The sequence below is a fragment of the Amia ocellicauda genome, chromosome 7 (assembly GCF_036373705.1).
Source record: "Amia ocellicauda isolate fAmiCal2 chromosome 7, fAmiCal2.hap1, whole genome shotgun sequence".
In the NCBI taxonomy this organism is placed as follows: domain Eukaryota; kingdom Metazoa; phylum Chordata; class Actinopteri; order Amiiformes; family Amiidae; genus Amia; species Amia ocellicauda.
The window spans coordinates 3753821-3779021 of NC_089856.1; the positions used below are offsets into that span (position 1 = coordinate 3753821).

Genomic DNA, 25201 nt, shown 5'->3' on the forward strand with positions numbered 1-25201 from the left:
CTTTAGGATGGGGCCGTTAACCCCCCGGAGTGTCACCGAACAGCAGGCGATCAGAACAAGGTACCGGCCAGAGTCTCGAGGAGTTCAGTTCTTCTGTCTTTTTCAAGAGATTTTTTATTTTGTTTGATCTGAATCCAAACCCACGCCCTGATCCCATCCCTATTTATTTCCCTGTTTGCCCCTTCCAGCTGTGTGACACATTTCCCATTCCCCCCTGAATCTCTCTCATGGTTAAAACACCAGGTCTCCTTGGGTTACCATGAATCCTGAGCGAAAGGCACGTGGGGGGCCGGTGTGTGAGATCTGTGGCAAGAGCGTGCCGTCGGCCGGTGAGAAATTCCTGTGGTTTCAGTGCTGTATCAGCTCCCAGTGCCATATCTCTGTTTCTGCGTCCCACCCAGTGTGCCTGAGAACCTCGTCTGCGCTCTGCTGTGATTGATGGTGTTTACTCACCGTGGGCCGGGCGGCGCTGTTGACAGGAGCGCAACCCAGCAACGGGCTGCACAGCGCACCGGGCCGGCCGCGGCTTCGGACTGCGCGTCAACGTCCGACCCAGTTCAGGGCAGTGCCGCCGCCTCATGTTTGCATAACACGTGTCGTACAGCAGCTTTAGTGTGGAGGAGGTTCAGAGTGCGTCTATAGTGCGTCCACTGCATTTAAACACATAGAAATGCTATTGACGACCCAAGCTATCGTGACTGAACTCTGGAGGGCGAGGAATGTGCCGAGGCCGGTGCCATGCCAGTGTTGTCTGGGGCACTGCGGGTCTGTGGCTCTGACCTTCTCTCGGGCGCCCGTCTACGTTCACTCTGCCGCGTTGTTGCTGTCGAGGTCTCGATTCATTTACTTGCATTTGACTGACAAATGAGGCCTGGCGAACGCGCCGCAGCTTCGCCTGTTAGGGAAAACGGGTCCTGCCCACGAAAATGAATCTGTCAGGGTGTCGGGTGGCTGTCAGAACCCCTCACACTGGGGGTCCTAGGCCACAGCCCTGGAGCCCCCCATTCCCCTCCTCTGTCCAGCTGTGCTTCATTGAAGAGGACTAGCTAATTAGACCCCCTCCCTTTTTTCTTTTTGCTGCTGTTAAAAGGTTGATATCAAGTTACTTTAGCTGTATTTACAGGAATCTTCGCAAGTTCGTGAAAACACGTTTGACCTGATGAAACAAATGACGGGTTTTGTTTGGCGCTCAGTTTAATAATCAGGGGCTGGGATGGAAACCAGCCGACGCACAGCGGCTCTCCGAGACGTGTTCTTCAAAACGGAGCAGGGCAAAACAAACGCAACCGAAAAACATCAACAACTCCCAGTCGGAGCTCTTTCAGGGTGTGGGGGGGCGAGGTGGAGACTCACAACAATGTCTCTGTGTGTTGCAATGCCGCACCTAGGCATGTGCCAACCGAAAAGTCGTCAGCGTGCCCCCGTGTGTGTGTAGGCGTGGGTTCGTGTGAAAGCGAACACAGAGACGATCCACACTGAGCGCTGAGGTTGAAGTCACTAACCCGTGTCATGTGACTTGACTCGGACCCGGCTGGTCTGAAGTTCAGGCCGGCTAGTAGGGTGTTGTTGTTGGACAGAAATATTCAGTAAAATGACACTTAACAGATGTGAGGCCACCCTCTGCCAGGGCAGGATTGGACCAGAGGTATTTCTGAACTTGAGCATTAGTGTGCTTTTTGATACTTTGCACCCAGTAGTGTAACACAAAAGAGCAAGAACAGTGAAGTGCTGAATAATGTTTAAATTCGTCAGCATGGGTTTATTCTTCAACAGACCATGAAATGACAACACTGCAAGGTTGTAATAATCAAGGGAACGTTTTATTCATTTTGTCACAAAAATAATACATTTTCAAAACAAAAAAGTGGATTTCTTCATGTTTTTCATGTTTGTTACTGGAGTGTATATTGCAACGACTGCCTGCGTAAAAATAAAGTGGATCTAAAACACTTCCCGGAAGAATTATGTTGCGTAAGAGGGTGTAGATTTTTCTGCTTTGTAAATAAATAGCACATTATCAACAACAGCTAGACAGGGCTTACACAGTAACTGTAAAGGTTAGAATACAAATAATGATACGAGGAGAGAGAGAGAGAGAGAGAGAGAGTATATGTGCAGCATTCGCTTGGTTCATTTTTTTAAATTCATTTACATGTTCATCTTCAAAAGCTTGAGGAAAAACCTTGAAACGTGTCAATCAAGGAGTAGCACAGCGGGAGTTTCACTGCGTTTTTAATACTTCCTAAAAAGAAAAGAAAACAAATCTATAAAAATAAAAGATCGCTCCGTTTAACATTAGTGCAAAGAGTAAATAAAAACAAAAATATGAATCTGCTCGTGTTCCTTCAGTTCACGATTCCCACACAGACCTGATCCACCGTTTTATTTCCCCGGCTTTTCCCTAACGCTCTTTCCAGACGCTTCAAACCACTTCCTGTCTCGTGTTTAAGTATCCGCTACAGTCTACCTGCTCAGTACAAAACGTGCTGCAGTAACACAAACTGAGGATATCGGGTCCGGGCGGGCCTGAGTGTGCCGTGGTCCCCCTATGTGATCAGACTCCAAATGCTTCCCCCTGGATTGTGCTTCCCGTGGCCATGCCCCCGCCACGATCTCCTTCTTGTCCCGGCGTTCTTACCACTTATCCCTGTCTGGCTGGAGGCCACTTAAACTCATTAATTAATTAACGCAATTCCACTTCAAGGAGGGGACTTTAGCACCCTGCTAAACTGGCAAACAAGCCTCGGAGGCGGGCAGAGCCAGGTGGCCCAAATCTTGCTGACGTCCCTTGCGGGCCATGCTGACATCCTGCCACGGGCGGGCGGACTTGGGGCAAGGGGACTTTAATTGGGGTCTTTACTGGATGTCAGACTGGAAACCCCTCTCGCTGTGTCTAAAGGTACGAATCGGCCAATGGCATGACTGCCGAGTGTGGACGGACAGCGCCTCACTGACGCAGATGTTCTCAATGGGGAAGAGAGATCCCCTGAGGTCCACTTCACCTCACTGTGCCATAACCACACCCAAACAGCCCTCCAGACTCTTGCTACCCTACTGTATATCCTTCTGGGGTGTAATATTTAATTTAATATTTAAGTATGAAGAAAAGATAGATCTGTCTCTTTTGGAGTTAGAGACCAGGATGGATCTGCTAAATCTGCTGTAAAAAAGTCCTGAACTGGACTGGACTGGAATGGGTCGGGACGGTTTATTTGAACGGCCTTGTGCCAGACACGGCGCTGGACACTGAGAAGGCACAGACGGAAATCCAGAACGAGAAAAACGAGGGAGCTCTCGCGAGAAACACGAGATCAAATACAGAGCAGCTGCGGGCGGCGCTCAGTGCTCGGCCGGACCGGGCCTGAGGGAGGGAATGACGGCAGGGCTGGACGGAGGCAGAGCTGGAAAAGAAAGGATGGATGCCGTGGGGAGGGCGAGTTATTGTCAGAGTCGTGAGTTTCTCTATCTGTGTCCTCCGCCTGGGCCTGGAGGGTTTTCTCAGGGTCCTGGAGGTAGGAGAGGGGATTGAGGACGGGGCTCCGACGGGCAGAGGGTGCGGTGACGGTGGGGGGGTGGACGTGGGTGTGGGGGGGCGGTGCTCTCAGTCCTCCTCGGCATGACCGTTCACCATGCCCGTCTCCCAGCGCTGCAGCAGCGGCGTCTTCTGCCGGGGCACCTTGGGGCTCCGGTCCATCTGAAAGGAAACGAGAACCCGGGGGTAAGACCTGCGCAAGGGGGGTGGGGGACAGTTAGTTTGAAATACACAACAGCACAGGAGGAAGTTATGGCTCCTGTGAGAAACGAGAGCCGATGGCCATGTTCCTGTCGGGACACAATTATTCAGAACAGGCCGCCGGGCTGGGAGTGTTGGGAGACACACTCAACACTCAAAACTATGTCATATTGTAGGCAAATGTACTCAAAACAAGGGCGATAACTTTGAATTGTGTCCTTGGCAGGGCTGGGGAGAGCTGTTTGTGTGTGTGTGTGTGTGTGAGTGTGTGTGTAAATTCTGACAGCCTCTTTATCTTGATAAGGGTTTTGTGAAAAGAAGGCTGTTTGCTGAGGGAGGCGTATTGCCCTGATGCTAGGGAATGAGTTCTGCCCAGCGGAGGAGCGAATTCCTGTCAGACAGACACCTGGACTTTGCCCTCCAGCCCAAACTGCACAGCATTGCGCAGAGAGGCAGAATGGAGTATTATGGCACATTATTTAAATCTCAAATAACTTGCAACACCCTGACCCTGGCTTTTGAACGAGCTGAGAGACAGGCTAAGATGGTTCATAGTGCTGGACTGGAGGGGGATCTCACACATTGCCCAGTTCATACAGAAAATAAAAATGTCCGTCCTCTGCACAGGGAAGGGTATGTCAGGGCTGGTCTGTGTGGTGGCGGAGGGCAGCGTCTGCCAGTGGGTACCGTACCTCTGTCTGGATGGGGGCCTCCTCGCTGCTCTGGCTGGGAGGGGGCCAGGTGACGTCCAGCTTCCCCAGAGACTGCCGCGCTGGAGGGGGGAGGACGAGAGAGGAGAGCGGTCAGTCACTCGCTCTGCCACACAGGCTGAATAGAGAGGGGAGAGCTCTGACTCAGCACAGCGCTGGAGCCGGGCTGTACGATCAGGGAGCGACTTGTGTAGACCAGAGCAGCATTGCATACACATGCACACACACACACGCACACACACACACACACAGACACACACACACACGCACACACACACACACACAGACACACACACACACGCACACACACACACACAGACACAGACACACACACACACAGATACATACAGCCACATTGCACTACTCTGTAACTCAACACTGCCCACTTTTTCACAGACAGGCCTGCTTCAGGGTGGTAGTTAAACTGGTTTGCTTAGTTTGTCTGTGTTTAGGTGCATTTTTACTTTTGTATTTAAATATAGGTGTACTGTCACACACAACAACAACAACAACAACAACAACAACAAAACCGGTGCTTCAGTGTTTTTAAAAGCGATGAGTCATGCCCATGCCCGTCGGACCCACAGTGCACCTGGGTCCAGCCTGAGCAGCCTTCCTGATTGGCTAGAGATCCTGTTGTCCTTTGCCCAAATGATTCACAAACGAGCCGCACATTGTATATTATCGGTCACAAACAAAATAATCCTGATTATGTGCCCTGTGTGCTTGTACTGTAAATAATACAAAACTCTGCACAACTTAACTGCAGTCTGTATGTGACCAACACGGAGCATAGTGCCTCACACCACACGACAGCTACTAACCACATGAGGCAGTCGGAGAGGAAATGGGGATTACACGATTACACAAATACACAAATACACACACACACACACATACTGTATTCAAATCAGGCCAGACTACACTGAACACTCAGTGACCATGCTAGGCCAGACGGGATTGTCGCGTGTGGTTCTGCTGTGGTTTGTTTGTGGCGACTCCAGTGTGTCCTGTGGTGGCGAGAAACCGCTCAGCAGGGGACGTGCTGTATATAGCCCCTCCCCCACCCCAGTCTCTAAGTCCGTTCACACACCAGTGTCTCCCAGATGACCGATTATTGATTAAACGGGTTAGTGCGAGGCCCTGTGATGCACGGCGCCGAAGAACATTTTGAACTCTGAGCTCTTTTAAAGCATGCGGGGCTCCTGGGAAGGATAAGGCCGAGCCATACAGCAGGCTCAGTCCCCTGGACCCCGACCCGGGTGGACCCGCACTCAAGAGACCTAGAGAACAGCCACGGAGGTCTCCAGGAAATCGCTACCCCACGCCCGAAGCATCATCTATGGCCAGCGGTCGCGGAGTCACTGGCCTACAGGATTGGGTTTTGCCATACGGGGGGATGCACAGGAAACCGAGGACCTCCTGGTAATTAACAAGACCTGTCCTCGACCACAGGACTAGAAGTGTGGAGGGGCGCTGTGTCTCTCTCATCAGGGACGACTTAATCTTATATGGAATGTGGAATCCTTCGAAATACCGAGGCGATGAGCTGCTCAAATGGAAACATGGAGCATTAGATGATTGGCCACAGTCTGATCCCTTAAACTGGCTGGATGAATCCTCTTATCCGATCTTGGACTGGATTAGCTCATCTACATACATAAACACCCCCCCTACACACACACACACACACACACACAGAATTTGCAGACTTGCTCTCGTTATCCCATTGTTAGCGTGGTTATTAATTACTCCAGATTTAAGTGGCATCTGGGAATGGTGAGCTCTTGAACAATGTTGTGTTAGGAGGGACCCCCCCACCCCCCCAGCACAGTCACTATCAGTAAGACCACCAGCAGTCAAGCAGGCAGTCTGATGGGGAGCTTGTGACATCACACACACAGCACAGCAGCTTCGTGCCAAAGCCCTGCCTGTAATTTACATGAAATTCAAATACAGCGCGGCTCGCCCTATCACCCTATCCACACTGTCCTCAAATTGATCTCAGCGCGTTCTAGACTCAAAACAAAGTCATTGAAATAATCTGATATAATACGGGTCACTATTATGAAAGTGTGGCCTGAATGTAGATCTATGATTAGCCAGGGCGCGAGGTTCGGTGGTGCACAGTTTGCACCAGCGCAATACGTTTCTGCTCATGTGGTCACTGTGAGACAGGAGCTCCTCTTTAAACCAGCGATGATTTTTAGTTTTAAGGACAGAATGCGAACAGATTGGCTCTGATGAACCTTAAGCCCCAGAGACCGTCCCGAAGGGGGATTATAGATTTAAGAAGAATCTCAAGACCTCCTTGAGTCAACCTCAATTTGAGCTCCAGAACAAAATACATGATATCATTGTCACAGAAAAAGCAAGGAAGCCAACAAATTATAGGTGGAGAATGAACAACAAAAGTGCTGATCTGGAAAACATTTTGAAAGGGACACACCTCTTGGACGCAGCACAGACCAGATCTGTCCAGGCCTAACGTCTACGATACGCACTGCTCAACCGATGCCCTGCCAGTCTGCGGCTCCTACTGTGTCACTGGACGGCAGCTGCTTGTCTGACAGAGGCTGTCTATGGAAAACCGCGCTGGGTCCTGGCCTGAGAGTTGGATGGGTGGGCGAGTGGGCCTTGATCTGAACGAGGACGAGACAGCGCTGCACGAGGCAGGGGCCGGGGATCCTGTTGCTCGAGACATGATGTCTTCATCGTGGCTTCGCAGGCCGGCCAGCCTGACCAGCGCAGTTTTATTTCAGTGATTTGTTTGAGCCGGCGAGGTCTGGAATTCAGGGATTTGCATCTGTGAGCTCTGGCTTTCCATGTTTTTCCCCCTTCTGTCTCCCTTTTGTCCTCTGCTTCCCTCCCTGTGTGGGACTTCAGAGGCCCAGGGAAATGCTGGCAGAAGGGGCAGAATAATTAGTCTGGAACAGAGGAAATGAAGTGCAAAGCAGAGGGGTTTCAGGAAGCGGCTCTGACAACACGCACCTGCCAGGTGAAGCCGGGGTCAAGGGTCGGGAGGGGAACTGTAGAGGAGGTGAGTTTAAGAGGGGCAGTTGTAGGCACTTCTTGTCATGCAGAATTGTGTGGGGTGAGGGAGCATGGAGGCTGGGACAGGCTGGGTCTCGCTGCTGCTGCAAAACAAACCACTAAATGGCCAGCTGCATAAGTATCACATAAAGCAGCATTTCCCAACCAATATTAAGGCTCAAGTGCTTTGTGAAACACCCAGGACTGATGCACTTTTAACTGTCTTTTCCTGTGGTTTGACTGCAGTTTTACAGCGGGTTCCTATGGGCCCAACCTGCTGCCACTGCACTTCACTCCACAGGACCCTGGGGAAAGATGTAATATGTCTAAGACATATATGGCAATATGTCTAAGGCACGGTCACTATGGCACACCGTGGCTCATTCACGGTAGAGTGGTGTAAAGCGCGGTGAAGGCAGGTTCAAACCATATGAAACCACTGTGAAATAATGGTAGAACCACAGCCTGACCATCACATCACAAATCACTGAGCTCTCGATAAATACTTTAAAAACACGGCCTACTGGACAATTTGGGATAAACCACCTGCCTCTCACAGGACTGTCTCTGTGGGGCCCTTCTGCGTCGCTGTGTCCCCTCATCAGAGAGGGACTGGGATAAACTGTTTTGATAAATCACTCTTTTTGTGTGTGTGTGTGCTTTAATTTAGTTTCCCCACTTGTATTTTTCCTATCTAAAACACACCGAGCCCTGCCAGGGTGATGTATATGGGACTCGGAAATCCTGAGGGGAACCCGTGTGGTTCTGGGATGGAGATTGAGCGTTGCTTCAGTGCCCCTGGAAGTACATTTCTTTGCATAGTTTGTCATCTACCTCTGGCTTATAGGGTGCCGGAGTGAACCCAGGGCTGGGGTTCGAGCTGATGGCATGGGTCCCTACAGTGAGTGTGTAGGCTGAGCCTGTAAGGGGATTAATGGAGTAACCGGCAGCTGGCAAGAACTCATTAGTTCATTCACTCATTAGTCGGTTCCCAAACTGCCAATTTTCAATTATTTAGTTTTTTTGAGAAAAGAAAGTGTCCTACTGTGAACAAACCAGAGCAAAAAATGCTGACTGGGGATCTGTGACTTCGGCGTCTAGGGGATCATTGTGTGGTTTTCATCCTCGCCACAGAAATGGCTCAGAACTTAACGCTGACCCCGGGGGCGTCCGTTCGGCTGAGCCCCTACAGCCACGGTCCGTGCGAGACCAGTTTGAAATGTCTGAAATGGATGGCGTTTGCCCCGGCTCCCGTCTTACAAAACAGTTCTCAGAAAGTCTGCCCACCCTGTCGGACTCCCATTACCTGACTGACAGATACATCCTGTCTGTCCTTTGTTGAGTAAAAAAGAAAACCGTTGGAGAAAAGAAAGAAAGAATGTGCCAGGAATGTGTGCGGTCTCTTGAGGCCGATCCTCGCTCTCTGGGGCATTAGTGATACTCTGGACGGCAGTCTCTGAGTGACTAACAGAGCTATGCCCTGCCCTGTCCCGGCTGCCGCTGCCAGGCGAACGCTTTCACGAGAGCGCGATCAGAGCATTCATCGCCGGGCCCAGCACAGGCGTTCACAGGCGTGTACTGTGTTCATGAAGAGGAGAAACTGAGTCAGAGTGCGCTGTGGGCAGAGAGAGACACCTGTGATCACACCTTAAACATACAGACGTCACGGCAGGTGGCAGGTCAGAGCCTTTGAGGCACACAGTGTGAATAGAATTTGGATGATATAAATCTATAATTAATCGAATAATATATATATTTTGTTCCTGTTGTCCCCCTACTTTTAGAAAAGCACACATTCCATGCCATCAGCCTCTACCCTGTTCCTAATTGTCCCTGCTTTGCTTTGCAGATCACTGGGCAATTGGAGTCCTTGTCATTAACCAGAAAAAACACACACAAAAACACACACTAGCTCTTTTCTCTGCGGCAGCTCTCCAGTTTGGCAGCCGCAGCAGACAGACAGAGTGAGTGAGAGGAGAGGAGAGGAGAGGAGTGGGAGACGCTGCCCGGCGCCGGCAATCGCAAAGTGAAACCAGGCGGAAAACAGCCCCGGCTACTGCAGATCGTCTTTCAGAGCAGGCCTTTCACAGCGGCCAGACAAAGGGCCGGCCACGCCACACTGATTTCCCCCCAGGCCAGGTCTGCGCCGAGCCTCCGGATCCATACAGGGCCTGCATGGAAAAACACCAGCACTGTACTACAGTTTGACCCTCTCCAGGTCTGAGGTCGAGCACAGAAGAGCAGTTCAGCCGTGTCTTTGTTATATTTTTGTAACTGTTCTGGCTTCACGCGTTTGTCTGTCCAGATCCACCTCATAGGGTCAAGGTTGGACAGCCGTGGAGCAAACCTGCACACATCTGTAGAACTGAAATTAAAATAAAATGGGAGTGAAGCTGGGCAGAAATGTATGCTGGGAAGCCTTTTAGAGCCCGGCTCTGCTCGAAAGAACTGCTGCCCGTGTGAATGCTCCTTAGTCGACTGTTTGCTGTTATTCTTAAAGGAGGGTGGGACCCTTCAGGATCAGTAATGTCCGACCTTGTCTCTATAGATCGTATTGTTAGTAACTTCTTTCTATTGTGACGTCTTTTGCCCGTGGAAAACCTGTCCAGGCACCCCTACAGGTCTGTCTCTGTCTTTGTCTTCTGAGGTAATGGGATGCCCAGGCAGAAAACAGACCTGTTGTATGGCAAGACATGTCCCAAAACCGTAGAAAACAACCAGAGCCCCCTCCCTGTCCGTCTCCACTCAAGCCTGCTTCACATCGCACTGCACGATTAGTGTCCAATCATCGTCTAATCACTGAAGATAAACCTTCATGCAGGCTGGCTAGTTAATGGCTGAGATTAAGTCTCGAGTCATTTTCTGTTCACCGCCCTTATCTTTTTGTAGCCAGTTTAACTGGATGAGTTACACCTGAAGCCACACACAACAGATCCTGCTGTGGGTTATCTGGACTGGAGTTGCAAAGAGGAGTTTTAAAAAGGACAGACTGGTCCAGAGCTCATACACTGATTGTTTCCTGTGTACCGGGTCGTTCTGTGGCCACGTGAGTCAATACTGATCGATACAGGCTCTTCCAGCTGGTCCCTGTTTTTAACAGTCACTCACAGTGTAATTCTGTCTCTGTCCCCAAAAATCCAAATGCGAATAACAGAGTGCCCCTCGCAGCCCCCCGTAGAATCCTGTCATCCTGGAGATGCGGAATTGTCCCAGAATTCCTTGTCCTTTCTGCGGAATCGGTCAAAAGTCTCATGGGAAAAGGGTTTTACAGCCCAAAACGCGACAAACAACACCGATAAACAACCGGGGAACGGCCCACTCTGTCGAGGAGCCAATCAGATCACTTTTGCACTCGGGATAGAGATGGGGGTACATCTCCCACAGATCACTCCGTGGATGATTGTATTGTTGCAGAATTCCCCCTGAGATTCATACATTACCAAACTGCTCTCAGACAGAACGCACTTCCTGTCAGCCATTACTATAACGCCCCTTCAATCCACTACATAGTAATCTTGCAGGAGATCGATTACACGTTGCAAGCACACTGACACTGACTGCTAATGAGCAGTTCACATTGCCACAGATCTGTGAATCAGTGCTGCCGTCCCCTAACGCACGGCCTCCTGGGAGTTTCACCTGCAGCACCGTTGCCATGAGGGGACTGTGACACAACAGCCCTGGCTATAAACGGGTTACGTAACCAAGAGGAGCCCTGTGCAGACCGGGGCGGTGTGGCTGCAGTGCGGTGGACTCATCTGGTTGACGTGCTGTATCTCACTGTACTGAGGCATCGCTTGCCCGGGTGGCAGGGCTGGCTAATTTAATTTGCGACACTCAGGTGGGGGTGAAATTAGACGTTAAAGGGGCTTTGGCACACAGGCGCACACACACACACACACACACACAGTCAAACCCACAGCCCAGTGAAACAAGCTTTGTATAAGCTGCTATGTTACTGTCCTGGGGAAACTCCCTGGCCATTCTTTACAGTCTGTCAGTCAAATAAAGGCACTTTACAGACGGCCTGTGAAACTGCCTCAGCTCTCGGGCTGTAGAGACCCGGGCTGCGCCTTGGCCAGGCAGACAGCCCGTGGACTTTGAGCCCGACACAGTATAGAATAGAGAGAGGCCCTTACACACCCAGCAGAAGTGGAGGATACAATGAGAGAGAAAGCGGGGACTGGCATTAATAAATGCATGTGTCTACAAAGTGAGACGCTAGCTAGACAGGTAGATGAATGTACCTGTGTTGATTAGTAAACAGACACAGATACTGACTTAGACACATTCATACACAGACAGATATTAAACATAGGCTTCAAGCACAGGCATCCATAGATCAATAGACCGCTACTATAGATCAATAATGAAGGCTTCTGGGCACACCAGAGCCATGCGCTGCAGGGACCTACCTGAAGGGGTGGGCGAGGGGGACGGTGACGGGGTGGGCAGCCCGTTGGGGGTGGGGGTGCGGTTGGGGGTAGGGGTGCGGCTGGGGGTGGGGGGCTCAGTGCTGGGTGGGCCGCAGCTGTCCCCCCTGCCGTAAAGGCTGTACCGCTGGCGCCGCAGCTCCTGCTCCCTCTGCTGCGCCTCACGGATGTCCTGCTCCACCTCCGGCCTCAGCCCCATGGAGGAGCGCAGCTTGAAGAAGGGGTTCTCTTTGGGGGCGTCGTCCTCCGTCTCCATTGCCATCCCTCCGTCCGGCTGGCTGCGGGTGAAGCTGCCCGGGGAGAACAGGCTGCTGGAATCCAGGACTGTCATGCGCTCCCCATCCGAGATGGACCCGTGGCTGCTGGGTGCTCTGCTCCTGTCCGGCGGGGTATGGAGCGCCGGGGACGGCAGTCTGATGGTGTTCTCCAGGATGATGACGTTGCTGGGGGTCCTCTCAGCGAAGGACGGGCCTCTGGGCCCCCCGTCGGGCACCGAGCCACCGCTGCTGCTGGGTGTCTTCTGGGTCGGGCTCTGGGCCGGGCTCTGGGACAGTAGATCCAGACTCCTCCGCCTCTCCGGTACCAGAGATCGGGGCGATCCGCCCAGCCCGGTGTCGTCAGTGGTCTTACTGGGCGGTATGGCTGGTTCCTGGCTCTCCTGGAACAACTCAAAGAGTCGCTTCTTGTCACGCAGGTGGCGGATGGTGCCCTTGTCGTAGTCACCCGGCACTGTGCCCAGCTGCACCAGGTCCTCCTCCCGCTTGGTGTCCATGCTGATCTCCTTTTGCATCTTTTTGCCAGCAAAGTGCCGGTCTTTGCCTTTGAGCGACTTGGAGGGCAGGCTCTGGGACAGGATGGGCTTCCTCAGGGGGATGTCCACGTACTCCTCGCTCACGCTGCGCCGGGAGATGCCCCGAGCCCGGCGCAGGTTATCCTCCCTCTCCATGGCCAGCCGGATCTCCCTCTCGATGGGCGTCTCGTTGGCCGGGGGCGGCTCTGCAGGGGGAGAGGAGTTGAACTCCAGGGTGCTGCCGGGGGAGAAGTCGGCAGACACCCCGCTGTCGCTGAGATTGTCATCCCCGTTGTCCAGCTCCATTGTCCCTCTCTGGCCGGCCGCAGTGTCCTCTGTGTGAACTGGCGCCTTGCCGTGTGCGCTGCTGTGGGATCCCCGGTGCGTCTCTCTCGCTGCCTCGCCCGTGCAAGCTGTTTCCTGCTGCTCTCCACCTGTTAGTCTACCTCCTGGAGGCCCCTCCCCCCCCGCCTCCCTGCTGAGCTCCCTGACTACAGCAGGACTCTCTGAGCCGGGCCCCGCATTGGCCGGCTCCCAGGCAACTGTTGCTAGGGGCGGGCGCTGCCGCACCGGTTGCTTCTGCCCCTGGAGCTGGGCGACCAGGTGGTGCCGGAGCTCCCCCTGGTGCACCGCGCCTGTGACTGCACCCTCCGGGAGATCTCTCCGGCAGCTGGAGGGGGACAAGGGTGTTTCCTGGAACTGGTTCCTCAAGGAGCTGCTGGGGAAGGAAGGCTGGGGGGCCTTGCTTCCACTGCTGCTGCTTTCCAGCATCTTCCACTGCTCCCTGGCGTTGCCGAAGTCCAGAGGCTGACTGTCAACACTCTCACCGGCCCCTGCTACGGCCGCAGCCCCCAGGGTCTCGCGCAGCTGGGTGTCTGCCTCTCCTGCCATGTCCGTCTCCAGTGCAGGCTGCAGGACAGGTGGCTGCTTGGAAAGCCTCTCGTTAGCGTGGGATTCGTTCGCATCACCTCCTTCCCTCCTTTCCTCGGGCGCCCCTTCCTCCGGGTCTAGGTCCAGAGGGGTGGGTGGCCACTCCTGGCAGTCGAAAAGGTCCCGGTTTTCCCCTGCCACAGTGTTGGTGGAGTAGGGGACGGCTGTGCCCCTAGACTCTCCCTCCCCGGCCCCACTATGTTGCAGGGTGTCACAGAGCACCTGTGACCGGGCAGCTCCCTCCGGTGGCCCAGCCAGACTGACAGCTGCCAGGCAGGCAGGCAGGAATGATGTGCCCTCAGCGGTATCCACATTCCGGAGGTGCGGACCCTCCTCCGCTTGGTCTGGGCTCAGGAGGGCGGCCCCCTCAGCCGGCCACTCTGGCTCGGGCAAATCAGGCCAGGCCTCCTCCTGCTCGGCCCTGGGTGCTTCGCTGACCACAGCGGGGTCGTCCGTGGGGTCCGTGTCTGCGTCGGTCGGCGGGCCGGAGATCTCCCAGGCCTCGGACTCGGAACTGTGGGGGCTTCTCGGATCTGTTGCCATGTTCAGTCTTGACTGTTGTCTTAGTTAAAGTGTGGAGCTCCTTCTCCAGTAATCTGAAACGACAGAGAAATCAGATCACAGAGGGAAACGAACTGTAAATGCGCAGCCTTCACCCCCCAACCCCTTCCCGTATCACCACCACCCTGTCCTCCACAGCTGCCTCCTGCCCCAGCAGAGAGAGGGGCAGAAACCCAACTGCCCCTTTACAAACACCTGGAAACCTAGAGAAATCTATTAAAGTTGTTGAATGAGCTGATTTATAGGGTAACAAGCTCTGCTAATATTTCCAGGACTCTATGACTCTCTGCCATTATTATTCGTTCTTAGCAGTAATATCATTATTATACTCTTGAAAGTGTCCTCCTGCTTTCACTCGAGGTCAACAAATGGTCACAAAAGCCGACAAACCAGACCTGACAGCATGACATTCCTCTCTCATAAGGAAGTTATTTATATTTATATGTGTTGTGTTCACATTCCACCTGTGTCTTTTATTTCTTTTTTATTGCCCCACACGTCAGTTAATTACTCTTTAAATCCTGTTTCCCTTTCATCGCTGATTCTGGTCACATCACAACTGTCCGGTTCAATATTAACATGTTCCGTCTCAGCGTTTATATTGCTTTTGTCCTGTTTGCTCTTGTCCAAAAAGCAATCTGCTGGACCTGACTCTGGCTAGTGTTTCTGTCGCTGTCAGTAGGTGTTTGTTTACGGTGTAGAAGACCCTCCCCCAGCCTGTAGGGCCGGCAGCAGCCCCTGCGCCATGTGAGATTTCTGTGCCGCAGAGCCGGCGTGTGCCAGTGGGAGAACAATTGATTTGCACGGGTCGTTAGAGCCGTGCAATTAAGTCACCTTTCCTGGAAGCCGGGCTCCAGAGAAATCCCTCGCTCTAATCTGACCTGGGTGGAGCCGGGGGTCTGGTGGCACTCGGAGGACACAGTTATGGCCACTGTAGTGTGTGGAGCGAGGAAGAGGAAGAGGAGGAGAAGGAGGATGCAACCTGAGGAAATTCCCACATCTTGCAAAGTTTTCTGCTGATTCCAAGCAAACCATAATCCTCTTAAGGGCTTCTCGGCGGCTCAGCATGCCTCACACGATATGTATTTGCCCTCCGAGGGGGGAGAGCCAATCGTAGAGCTCCCTCTGACCCTCAGTCCCTCAGATCCCATCACTAATCCGCACTCCTTCCAGACGCCTAGACATGAGCACATGCTGCCTCCCCCCCGCACTGTCTTGACTGGAGTCTTCACAATTGTCACCACAATATCGTATTGTGATCAGTGATTTACAGTGCGGCGATGTTAATTGGTTCTCTCACACTCTTAGTCCCCCCCATCCCCGTAATTGTGATTTTAGCTGACCACTATCAAGACTATGGAATATGTTAGTGTGCTTGAAATCTTGTTTTTGTAGGGTTGATTTTTGCTGGGGGGGCTTAGAAAACTGTAATATGGTTAGATGAATGATGGTGAGATGAAGAGAGTCCCTCAGATCTGACCGTCTTAGCCACAGTAACTCCCACCTTCAGAGTTTGCCAGTTCTGAGCACTGCCCCCCCGCTCCCCTCGCTCTCATCTCCTCCTCCTCCTCCTCCCCCTCTCAGCGCACACTGGTCTTGGCGTTGTTCCCGTTTGGAAATGATTTACAAGAAAAACCAGCATTTACTTTTCTTTTTCCATTGCAGGAACACGGAACAATGCCAGTGGTCACCGGCTCCCACGCCCGCAGGGCGACACGCCGCTTAAATAACCTTTTTTTTCTCTCTCTCTTCCATGTGACACAGCCTTGAGAAACACCTCCACAGATTATTAACAGAGCTTTCCTCCTGCTCACTCGCTCTCCCCAGCACTGGCTCACCTCCCTGCTTGGCCTCTGAGAACCAAACGATCCCGCGGGTCAGAAAAGAAACGAGTATGGACCGTGTTTGATTGCATACAGGCCAACCTCCCTGAGCAAACAGTCCCACGAAATAATATGTGACGGCCCTGTGTTGTACAAGGATCTAGACACCCTTCCTATGAGTGGCGGAAGGAATGATTTGGCAGAGAGGGTTTCGTTGTCAAATCAAATCAAAATCAAACCGCCTACAGAATCAAACCTCCCCTGCCCTGATTTGCTTTTTTCTCGAGAGTGATCAATCCCAGAATCCCTTGGGCTTCCACCAGGATCCCACAATGATCCGCTTCATCTCCCCACAAACTGCTCGCATCTTCCACACCCCCACAACTCCATGCAAAGAACCCCACCCCTCCCATCCCACCTTTTTCCAGTGACCTATTCTCAATTCCCACTTGAGACCTGGAGTGGCTGTGGCATTGTTTAATCAGCCGCCGTGCTCTGCGGTTCCTTGCCGCAGCGTCGCCGAATCTAATCCTTCCCATCTCGGCCCCCTTTCCCACAAAGCAGTGTTCACTATCGACTGATGCCATCATACGTTGGACCCCGGCGTTGGGAGGTGAATGAGGATGTGGGACAGGCAGTCTATAGAGTCTAAAAAAGGAAAGCGATCGACCTTTCGCTTGGCCATTGTCGTCCCGCAGGAATGCTTCAGAACGCAGAGAGGCTGCAATTTAAACCCACTAGTCAAACCCCAGCAACTTACAGTGTGCCAAGGACTGGATAGCCCTCACCACCCAGAACTGGAACCCGGCCTGTCCGTGTGGAATTTCCATGGGACACGTGTCATTTAGTGTCCTCGGCCTGAATCTGCTTCTTGGAAAAGTCACTGAGTCTGAATGCCCTGCGAGGAACGATACTGGTGACCTTTGACCCAAGTGGGGTGAGTTTGGCAGGCTTATACTGCATTGTGATGTCAGATGAGCCCATTGTTCCTTTTTATAGCCACACCAAGGCCTGGCCAATCACGGGACTGGGGTTTACTGGGCAGCTTTGGTAGGGACAGCCCCAAAGGCCCAGTCCACTTTCCTCAGGCCACCCCCTGCCAAAGCTGCACCCATTTCCCCCAGATTTCCTGAGACCCAGTTTGGTGCCAGGATTGGCATTAGGTGCCCATCACATGAACCAGGGCTGTAGAGGCTTCCAAACTGTGGGTAAACAAGTCCCTGGGTATAAATATGTAACAGAGACATTGTCTTCCTGGGTGCTGCGGACAGATTTAGAGGCAGCCTAATGCTGAAGTACAGATTATCCCGGGCTAAGCATTCATCTCAGGAGATAATATGGTCACCTTCACTTTCCCCTTTCAACTTATTTGTTGGCAATTATCTACAGCGGCCTGGTGTTGGTGCTCAGACCTGGACCGCCCAGTCCTACCTGCGGCTGCCCAGCCACAGTGAGAATTGGTGGTCCTTTGTGGGGGTTTAAGTTGTTGACACTGAAGCGCATCTGTACAAAACGGACAAAACGTCCACTGTCTGAGGACACCACCAACCTTTCTGATGGTTTGCCAAAGGTGAGCAAAGAGACAGAGCGAGAGAAAAACAAAAACAGCAAGCACAACATCCAAATCGAACTTCCTGACACACTTACACTTACAGAACCGTTACCCTGTAATCTTGCAACTTCCGCGGTGGGCACCGTCTTTTCACGGTTTTATTTTTACAACTGGGCTTGAAATCTCCCGTCCCTGGGTCCCGGCCAAGCCCAGCGATGGCTCTGCGCCTCTCCGTTTGGTTTTCCTGCTCCAGGCAAGTGTCCACACAGAGCTATCTTATCCGTCTGAATCTGCGCCTGCAGGGCTCAGAGACTAATTACTCCAATAAATCACCAGTCAGTTTAGCCCAGACAACTAAATATTCCCTTTTATTTTATTTTATTTTAATTATTACATTCAGTGGAAGCGGGAAGGCGGTGGGGAATATATGCACCACTGGTTTGGATCATTAGAAAGGAGATGATTTAACTTCAGAGCAAAACCGAAGCGTGCCTGGATTTTTATTTCCTTTATTTTCCTGGCTTTTCTCTAAGTTTCTGCACGAATGACTCTTTTCAGACAGCGGAGACAAAGCGCTTCTGACACACTGAAAAGGAGCTACAGAGGAAAACGACAACACGCAATCAAAATGACGAGATGTGTTAATAGCAGTCAGACGAGTTAATGGTCCTGACTTTTGACGAGAATATCCATTTTGAAGCGTTAAGAGCGCAGCCACACACTGTGCGACACGGAATCTACTGTCACATGAGATTCATCTTAAACATGGCCAGTCCGGATCAGAGAAACGGTACGCTGTGCGTGTTAGTTTCAGTCAAAATGGCATTTTCAAAGTTCAGGTTCTCTCTTTACCTGGAAGGACCGCATTGACCCCCATGACCCCCTGTGCAAAACTATACACTTAGACCCAGTGTGTTCAATTCAACACGTTCTGTGCTTGTTCAAGGACAGTACAACTTTGAGTTACAATTCACCAAACACAACACAATAATATGTTAAAAAGACACATTATTGCCTTGTGCTTTGGTGGATGCTTTGACTCAAAATTGTGTTGTCCTTGAACAATTGAACACTAAGACTGTAGGGGACTAGAGAGGATTTGCGATGGAATAGAAATAAAATGAAGGGTGAGTAAATAACTGTAAATAAAGTAATACATAAGCAAATGATTGCCATGCTAGATTGCAGTTAAAGCCCTAATCCCCTTGAATATTTCACTGAACAGCCGCTGGGAAGGAAAAGAGGGAAAAAAATTGAACTTGTGAGCCGTTATATGTTTTAGCTTAATATGGTTACATTATTAGTAGTTTTAATATAATTTAAAACGTCGTTTTAGTCAATAAACTCCAATAAAAGATTAAGACTTCAAATGTAATGACGTACTGAGTGAAAACGGAGCTCTGTATTGAACGATACCCTACAAATAGCAATGAACTATAATTCGGTTTTACAGCCTTTGAGTGTCAGTGTAAAAGACCAGTGTTTCAGGGCAACATGAATGATATGTACAATCCAATAACAAGTCATTTCTAAAAAGTACTTCTGAGAAAAAAGACACAAATAGGTGCTTTACGGTGGATTGCATAGCGCGTCATCCGACGGATCTCCTTTTTAATTCCTGCATTTGCTCCTGAAATATCCCACTATTTACAGTCAAACCACAACTTATTCAAATGTTTTCAAAGGCGCTGTGAGATCAAATATATATATATATATATTTATAGAGAGCGAAGCCACTAATGCACATATGAACTCATGTGATCTGAATTGTACATTGGCTTTGAAAAGCGACTACTTTGAAAAAATGCACAAAGCAACCCTAACTCGAATAGAAATGCGAAAGATACTGTCTTGAGATCAGTTTGTATTAGTATTGCGGCATAATAACCATCATAATGAAGACGATTTCCTCCGCACTGCACCGATAACACAAATCAAATGCCCAGTAAACCAGCTGTGCTGCAGACCTACCTGTTCACCGGCGCTGGGCTGCGCGCTGCTGCTCTGCGGGGCTCGGCGGTGCGGGACTCTGTGCGCCGCCCGGCCGCTGCGCCTCTAATCCGGCCGGGGCAGAACCGGCGCGCCGGCCAATCACAGCCGTGCGGGGCGAGCCTGTCCTAGCGGAGCACTCACTGCCGTGTCTGTGTTCTGTGGCTAATTGGGACTGTTACTGTCACTTTGTACTCTAGCTTTGGCCACAAGGAAGATTTGAACCTTGTAGCCACTTGTTACATTGTACATTTGTGTAGCAACATTTATACACTTTCAAATGTCAGTGTTTGTTTTCAGTTTTTCTGTCTGTCCCCCCAACTTTCTGAAATAAAAATGCTCACCATGTATTTAAAAGTTACAAAAACAAACCTTACATATAACACTGGGGAAAACCCCCAAAACCGAAACACATCTGGCAGATCTATAGAGTTCATTTTAATAGAGGAAAAATAGACACAAGGGATTATTTTTCACAGGTGATATGAAAATGTGTGGCAGGGAAGTCGGTCTGCACAGCGGTGGGGTTTCAGCTCTGAGCGGGGCCCTGTGATGCCTGTGCCCGCTCGGCCTGCAGGTGTCTGACCTGCCCGTGCCCAGAGAGGACGCCCGTGTGGCCCAGCACTACCAGAGCCGTCCCCTCATTGGAGAGGCCTGGGTAAGAGATTCCCCCTCACCTCTCCACCTCACACCTGGTGTCCCTCACCTCACGGGCCTCCGCGACTCGTCCGTCTCACTGGCACGTGCCTTACAATGGGGTTTTCTGAAACACTTTACCTTTCCCAGAGTACGACGGCCACAGAACCTGCAAAAACAAGGTTCCTTAGAAAAACACAGAGCAAACACGGCCAGAACACTGGTCATCAGCGGTGTTCATCCACGTCCATTTCTCGATGAGATCACTGTGATCTGGTGACAGATAGGACTGTGGTCTGCCAGCTCCGACCGATACTGTAACCAGAACCCCCAAACAGAAGTGTCATCGTGTGACTGTCAGAACACAGGCCAGGACACAGTGGGGAACCCCCTGACCTCCCAGGACCTCCCTTTACAGGAGGTAAGAGAGTAACTTTGTGTAGTCTGAGATTGTTGGAAGATCCTTGGTTTGATGAGGGAGGACGTGAAGTGGAAACAGAGAGATGGACGGAGAGAGAGGGGTCAGGGTAGGAGAAGTAGAAGAAGAGTTTGAGTCCAAGCCATGAATGTTTCTCCTTCAACACGCAAGCATAAAAAAACTAAGCACCAGGAGGAGTTGGTTTCTAAATTTGCCAGCTGCTATTAAAGTCAAGTCTAGGTGTGGGCCCCAAGGGAGGTTCATTTCAGTCTCCGGAGGCCTGTGGACCGGTTTACCAGGGGAAACGGGCGGAGAAAACAAGATCTCGAATCAGTTTGTGACAGGAAGGTTCACAGAAAGTTTCTCCACTAAAAAGTTGGCACACCTAATGTCACAGTGTCCCCACTCCCCCCCCCCCCCCCGACTTCCTGTGGGACTCTCCTGTCCAGAAAAACCACACCAACTGGTTCTTTGTCCTTAGGATGACTGAAAACTAAGGGCTTATTCTAAGTCAGTGGCTCCCAACCCTGGTCCCAACCCTGCTGGTTTTTGTTCTAACCGAGCTCTCAATTACTTAATAGCCTTAATTGAAGTAATAATCTGCTTAGATTGGACTTTTTAAATTGTGAAATAAAACAGTTGCTTCTTTAACACGTTCTTGATACAATTCTATACTTAACTTAAACCCCCTACTGTTTACAATTTAGGAAATGATTTGTTCAATTAAAAACCAGCAGGGAAGGGGCCCTACTGGACCAGGGATGGGACTGACTGTGGTTGTTTAAGCACTGCTTTCAACTTGCCTCTGTGGAATCTGTGTATACAAGTGTGTGCGCTCAGTGACTTTTCCTACGACTCGGCGTCTCTGTAGTGTGATGTGAAAAGCTCAGATTTCACTGCAGCCATGGATGGGAACTGAGGTGACGTTCCACCGGAGACTCCCGTTGTGCAGCTGTAATAAATAGACTCCACACTTCAAATAATAATTCGCACATTTCCGTTTAATAATAAAATCAAAGTCTAAATGCTGCTTGTTTTTTTAATCAGGCTTTCAAAACAAAAACAAACAACAAACAAATAAAACATCAAATCTATACAATCTCACCCCCCACCCAGTTCAATATATATACACATGCATGTCTGGACTATCACTCAACATCACTCGCGCGTCTCGCTGCGAACTGAAGCCAGCCTGCGAGGGTCAGTGGGGAAGAGTTACCACGATTACACAACTGCGTTCACCTGTGTGTTTCAAAGGTCGATGGTGAGATGGTAAAGAAAAGGATCACACCCAAGTCTTGAAGTCGCCAGGACCGGTAAATACGGCAGCTCAGAAAATAAGCCGGGAGATCAGATACAGCCGGTGTCTCTAAAATCCTCACCGCGTTTCCTCCTTTGAATCCTGAAAAACCGGAGGGTCACAGTTTGCACTATTAGCCTCACCTGCTGCCCCACAGGGGTGAATACTGTCTGGGCGGAAGTTTTTACAGGCTGGTTTGGCTATCCCTCAGTTGAACTGCTGCATTTTGGAGCAGAAGGAATACCATGTGACTTCACAGAAAACAATAATCTTTTAAGTGTTTTTTTCTTCTCAGATTTCATTTTCAACTCAACCCCCGTGTGCGGAGGGCACTTCCTGCAGGCCGTGCGGTTTCCTGTTCGCAGCTGAAGGACGGGCCACAGCTGAGTCAGTTTGAACCAATGAATGCCATGTTTGGAGACCATCGGTGTGATAAACCCTGATACTGAGGACAGACCCCTGACTGGTAGATCCCAGATCCAAGACTGGTAGATTCCTTTGGCTTTGGTTAACAAAATAATGCCTTGCAAAATAAGGCCCAGTATTTACTCCTGGAAACCCACAGCGGGGCGCAGAGCGTGTGGCAGTGTTGTGTGGTGTTGCGGTGTTGTCTGTGACAGAAGGCAGTGTAATAAACAGCACGGCTGGAGCAGATGTGCTCCACGAATGAGCCGTTCGTTCCTGACGGGGATCTCGGCTCTCGGAGGATTTATGCCACATGGGTCCCTTTCCTCCTATAAACACTACATAGTTGTGTAGTAATGTCTTTTTGTTGTTTTTTAATGACTTTTCCAGTTGCACTGAAAATAGCTCGTCACTGGTCCCAGATAACCCTTTGAAACATCTGTTTTGGTCCTTTTTGTGGTGTGGAATGGCTTGGTGATCGAGCATTATTCAGGTCCTTCAAAAGCATTGTTGTATAATGACAAAATCTAATAAAAAGAAAAACATGACAGTATTGAGTGGGCCAGCCTTTTGCGGGAAAATAAACTACTACTGTCTGTCCAGTAGGGGGAGGCAGTGTATGGATAATAGCGTTGCCAGCATTGTCAGTTTTAAAAACGAAAAACAAATTGAATGTGAAGTGAAGGGATTCGTGGAACTTCAAAAGTCAAGGGAGAGTAAAGAAACGCTGAGTTCATATACAGGATGTGTACAAGTCCCTCGGGCCGAAGTCTCCACATGCAGACGAGAGATTATCTGCGCAGACTGAGAAAGCAGGAGAGTTACAAATCTCATCTGTGTCCAATTCACCAGTTTACAAGACGGAGGAAGAGATTAAAAATGCACTGCAGGGTCCAATAGAAGAGAAAAGCTCCTATTTGTGTAGAACTGAATAAGGCATTTCTGGAGACGGAAAGGGTCCGTCAGGCCGAGGCCGGGCCCACACTCCCCTCACCCACAGCCCCGGCGCACGGCGCTCCTCTGGCCAGGTGGGAGGCGATCACATGACAGAGCAGCACTGGCAGGTCTTGGTCTTGGGCCGAGGGGGCTCCTCCGCCTCCGCCCTGGTGGGGGGCTCGGACTTGACGCCGGCGGACGGCTGCTCGTGTTTGGCCGAGTTGTGCTGGGGGGAGGAGGACTGCAGGAGGGGCTGCAGCTCGGCGGGTCGGGCGGGGGCTGATCTTTTGCTGCTGGAGGCGACTTCCTGGCCCTTGTTGAGCAGGGGCTGCAGTTCGGGTTTATCCAGCTTCACCCCCTCGGGCGACACCGTCAAGTCCCCCACGCCGTCCAGAGGGACGTCCTGGAACTGCTCTGGCAAAGATGCAGCGGCGGCGGCATTGGGTGTATTTTCTGGCGCTTCTTTCTCAATGGGGTTCTTCTCCGACTCAGGTTTCTGTTTGTCTGGTTCTCTCTCTGACCGGGGCGCGTGTGAGGGAGCTGCTTGGGAATACAGGGGGAGCTGGGAGGCAGCGGTGGCTTTCTCTGCTGGGGGTTCTTCAGAGTCCACAGGAAGTCCAGTGCCAGGAGTCAGAACTTCCTGTTGCTGCTGCTCTAGCGGGACACTCGTGACACCGGTGGACGCAGGACTGGGTTCCTCTTGGGGCGGCGCTGTAGAACTCATGGGAAGTTCTAGCTCAGCTTTGGTCGCCTCCACCGGCACTTCTCGAGCGGGCCCAGGAGGATCCGTTGCAGCAGCAGACCCCTCCACCGGCTCTTCTTGATCCGTGCCAGGAGGTTCTGCCGCAGCACCAGGCCCCTCCACTGACTCGTGCTGGGACTCCTGAGGAGGTTCTTGCTCGGCGCTGATGTCCTTCAGTGGCTCCTCCTCCCTTTGTCCAGGATCCACAGGCAGTTCGTCCCCTTCCTCGGTGATGATCACGCGCTCTGCCCGTATGACCGCCCCCGTGGCCCCTTCGATCTCCTCCTCTGGGCCGGCCTCGGAGAAGCCCAGGAAAGTCAGGGTCACGGCGCCCTCCCCCAGCCCTCCCATGTCCTCTGGTCCGCGTATGGAAACGTCCTCCGTCTCCTGTCTCGGGGGCTGCGAGTCTCCCTGGGCCGCCTCAGCGCTGGGCTCCTCTGGGCTCTCGTCTCCTGCCGATTCCGAAGCTCCGACGGGGCCGTTGGTCTCGGGCTTTCCCTCATGATGCGACTGGGGGGGACTGTGGGAGGATGGGAGGGAGTGGGCATCCCCTGTCAAACTGTTTTCCACGGCAGGAACCGACTCGTCTGGCTCCGGGCTCCTCGCGTCCCCGTTCTGGATCACAGTGGGTTCAGTTTTCAGCTCCTCCAGTTTGGGCTCTTCAGTCGCCTTTTTGGAAATGGCGCTCAACACCAGGCCCACCTCCTCGGGACTGGGCATGCCCACTGCCACCCCCACAGCGTGCACCGTCTTCCTGCCGTCATCAAAGACCTTCTCTCCTGTGAGCTGCACGTCCTCAGTGGACAGAGGGACCACAGAGTGTACAACGGTGGCTCCGGTCTTGTGGTCTTTCTCCACTGTCACGGCCATGGTGCTCAGAACTGAAACAGAGAAGAAGAATCTGTTCAGAAAATGCACTATAAAAAAATATGATTAAAACCTTTTTTGTTGCTGATGAGCCCGGGCTGAATAAAGCTTCACAATGTCTCCTATAAAATTCCTCAACACGTACTTTATTGTCTCTTCCCTAGAACAAAACTGATTGAAGTTTATAGTACATTTAGTTTCCTGTTATTTAATTCACTTGTTGATTTAGCTGTGCTGTTAAAAATAAAACGCACTTTATTTACCGCTACAAGTCTTTCACTGCTGATGAGAGGAGGATTGTTATGCAGACCAGCGGGATCTTACTGTTTGACCAGCATGTGGT

The 25201-nt window shown here is 51.4% G+C and overlaps 2 protein-coding genes across 2 annotated transcripts in view; both read right to left on the reverse strand.

Moving 5' to 3' along the window:
- Positions 1 to 1798: 1798 nt before the first annotated feature.
- misp3 (MISP family member 3) lies at positions 1799 to 19713 on the reverse strand. The gene is made up of 4 exons (XM_066707990.1): positions 19537 to 19713; positions 11892 to 14225; positions 4426 to 4505; positions 1799 to 3694 (listed from the first exon to the last, which is right to left on the reverse strand). The coding sequence occupies exons 2-4, from the start codon at positions 14170 to 14172 to the stop codon at positions 3602 to 3604; spliced, it is 2454 nt and encodes an 817-aa protein (XP_066564087.1). The 5' UTR covers positions 14173 to 14225; positions 19537 to 19713; the 3' UTR covers positions 1799 to 3601.
- Positions 19714 to 21588: 1875 nt separating this feature from the next.
- Positions 21589 to 25201, reverse strand: part of palm3 (paralemmin 3) — a 29024-nt gene continuing 25411 nt past the window's right edge. The window contains exon 8 of the mRNA XM_066707992.1: positions 21589 to 24872. Within this exon, the coding sequence (XP_066564089.1) occupies positions 23353 to 24872 (1520 nt within the window). The 3' untranslated portion in view covers positions 21589 to 23352. The remainder of the gene's footprint in view (positions 24873 to 25201) is intronic.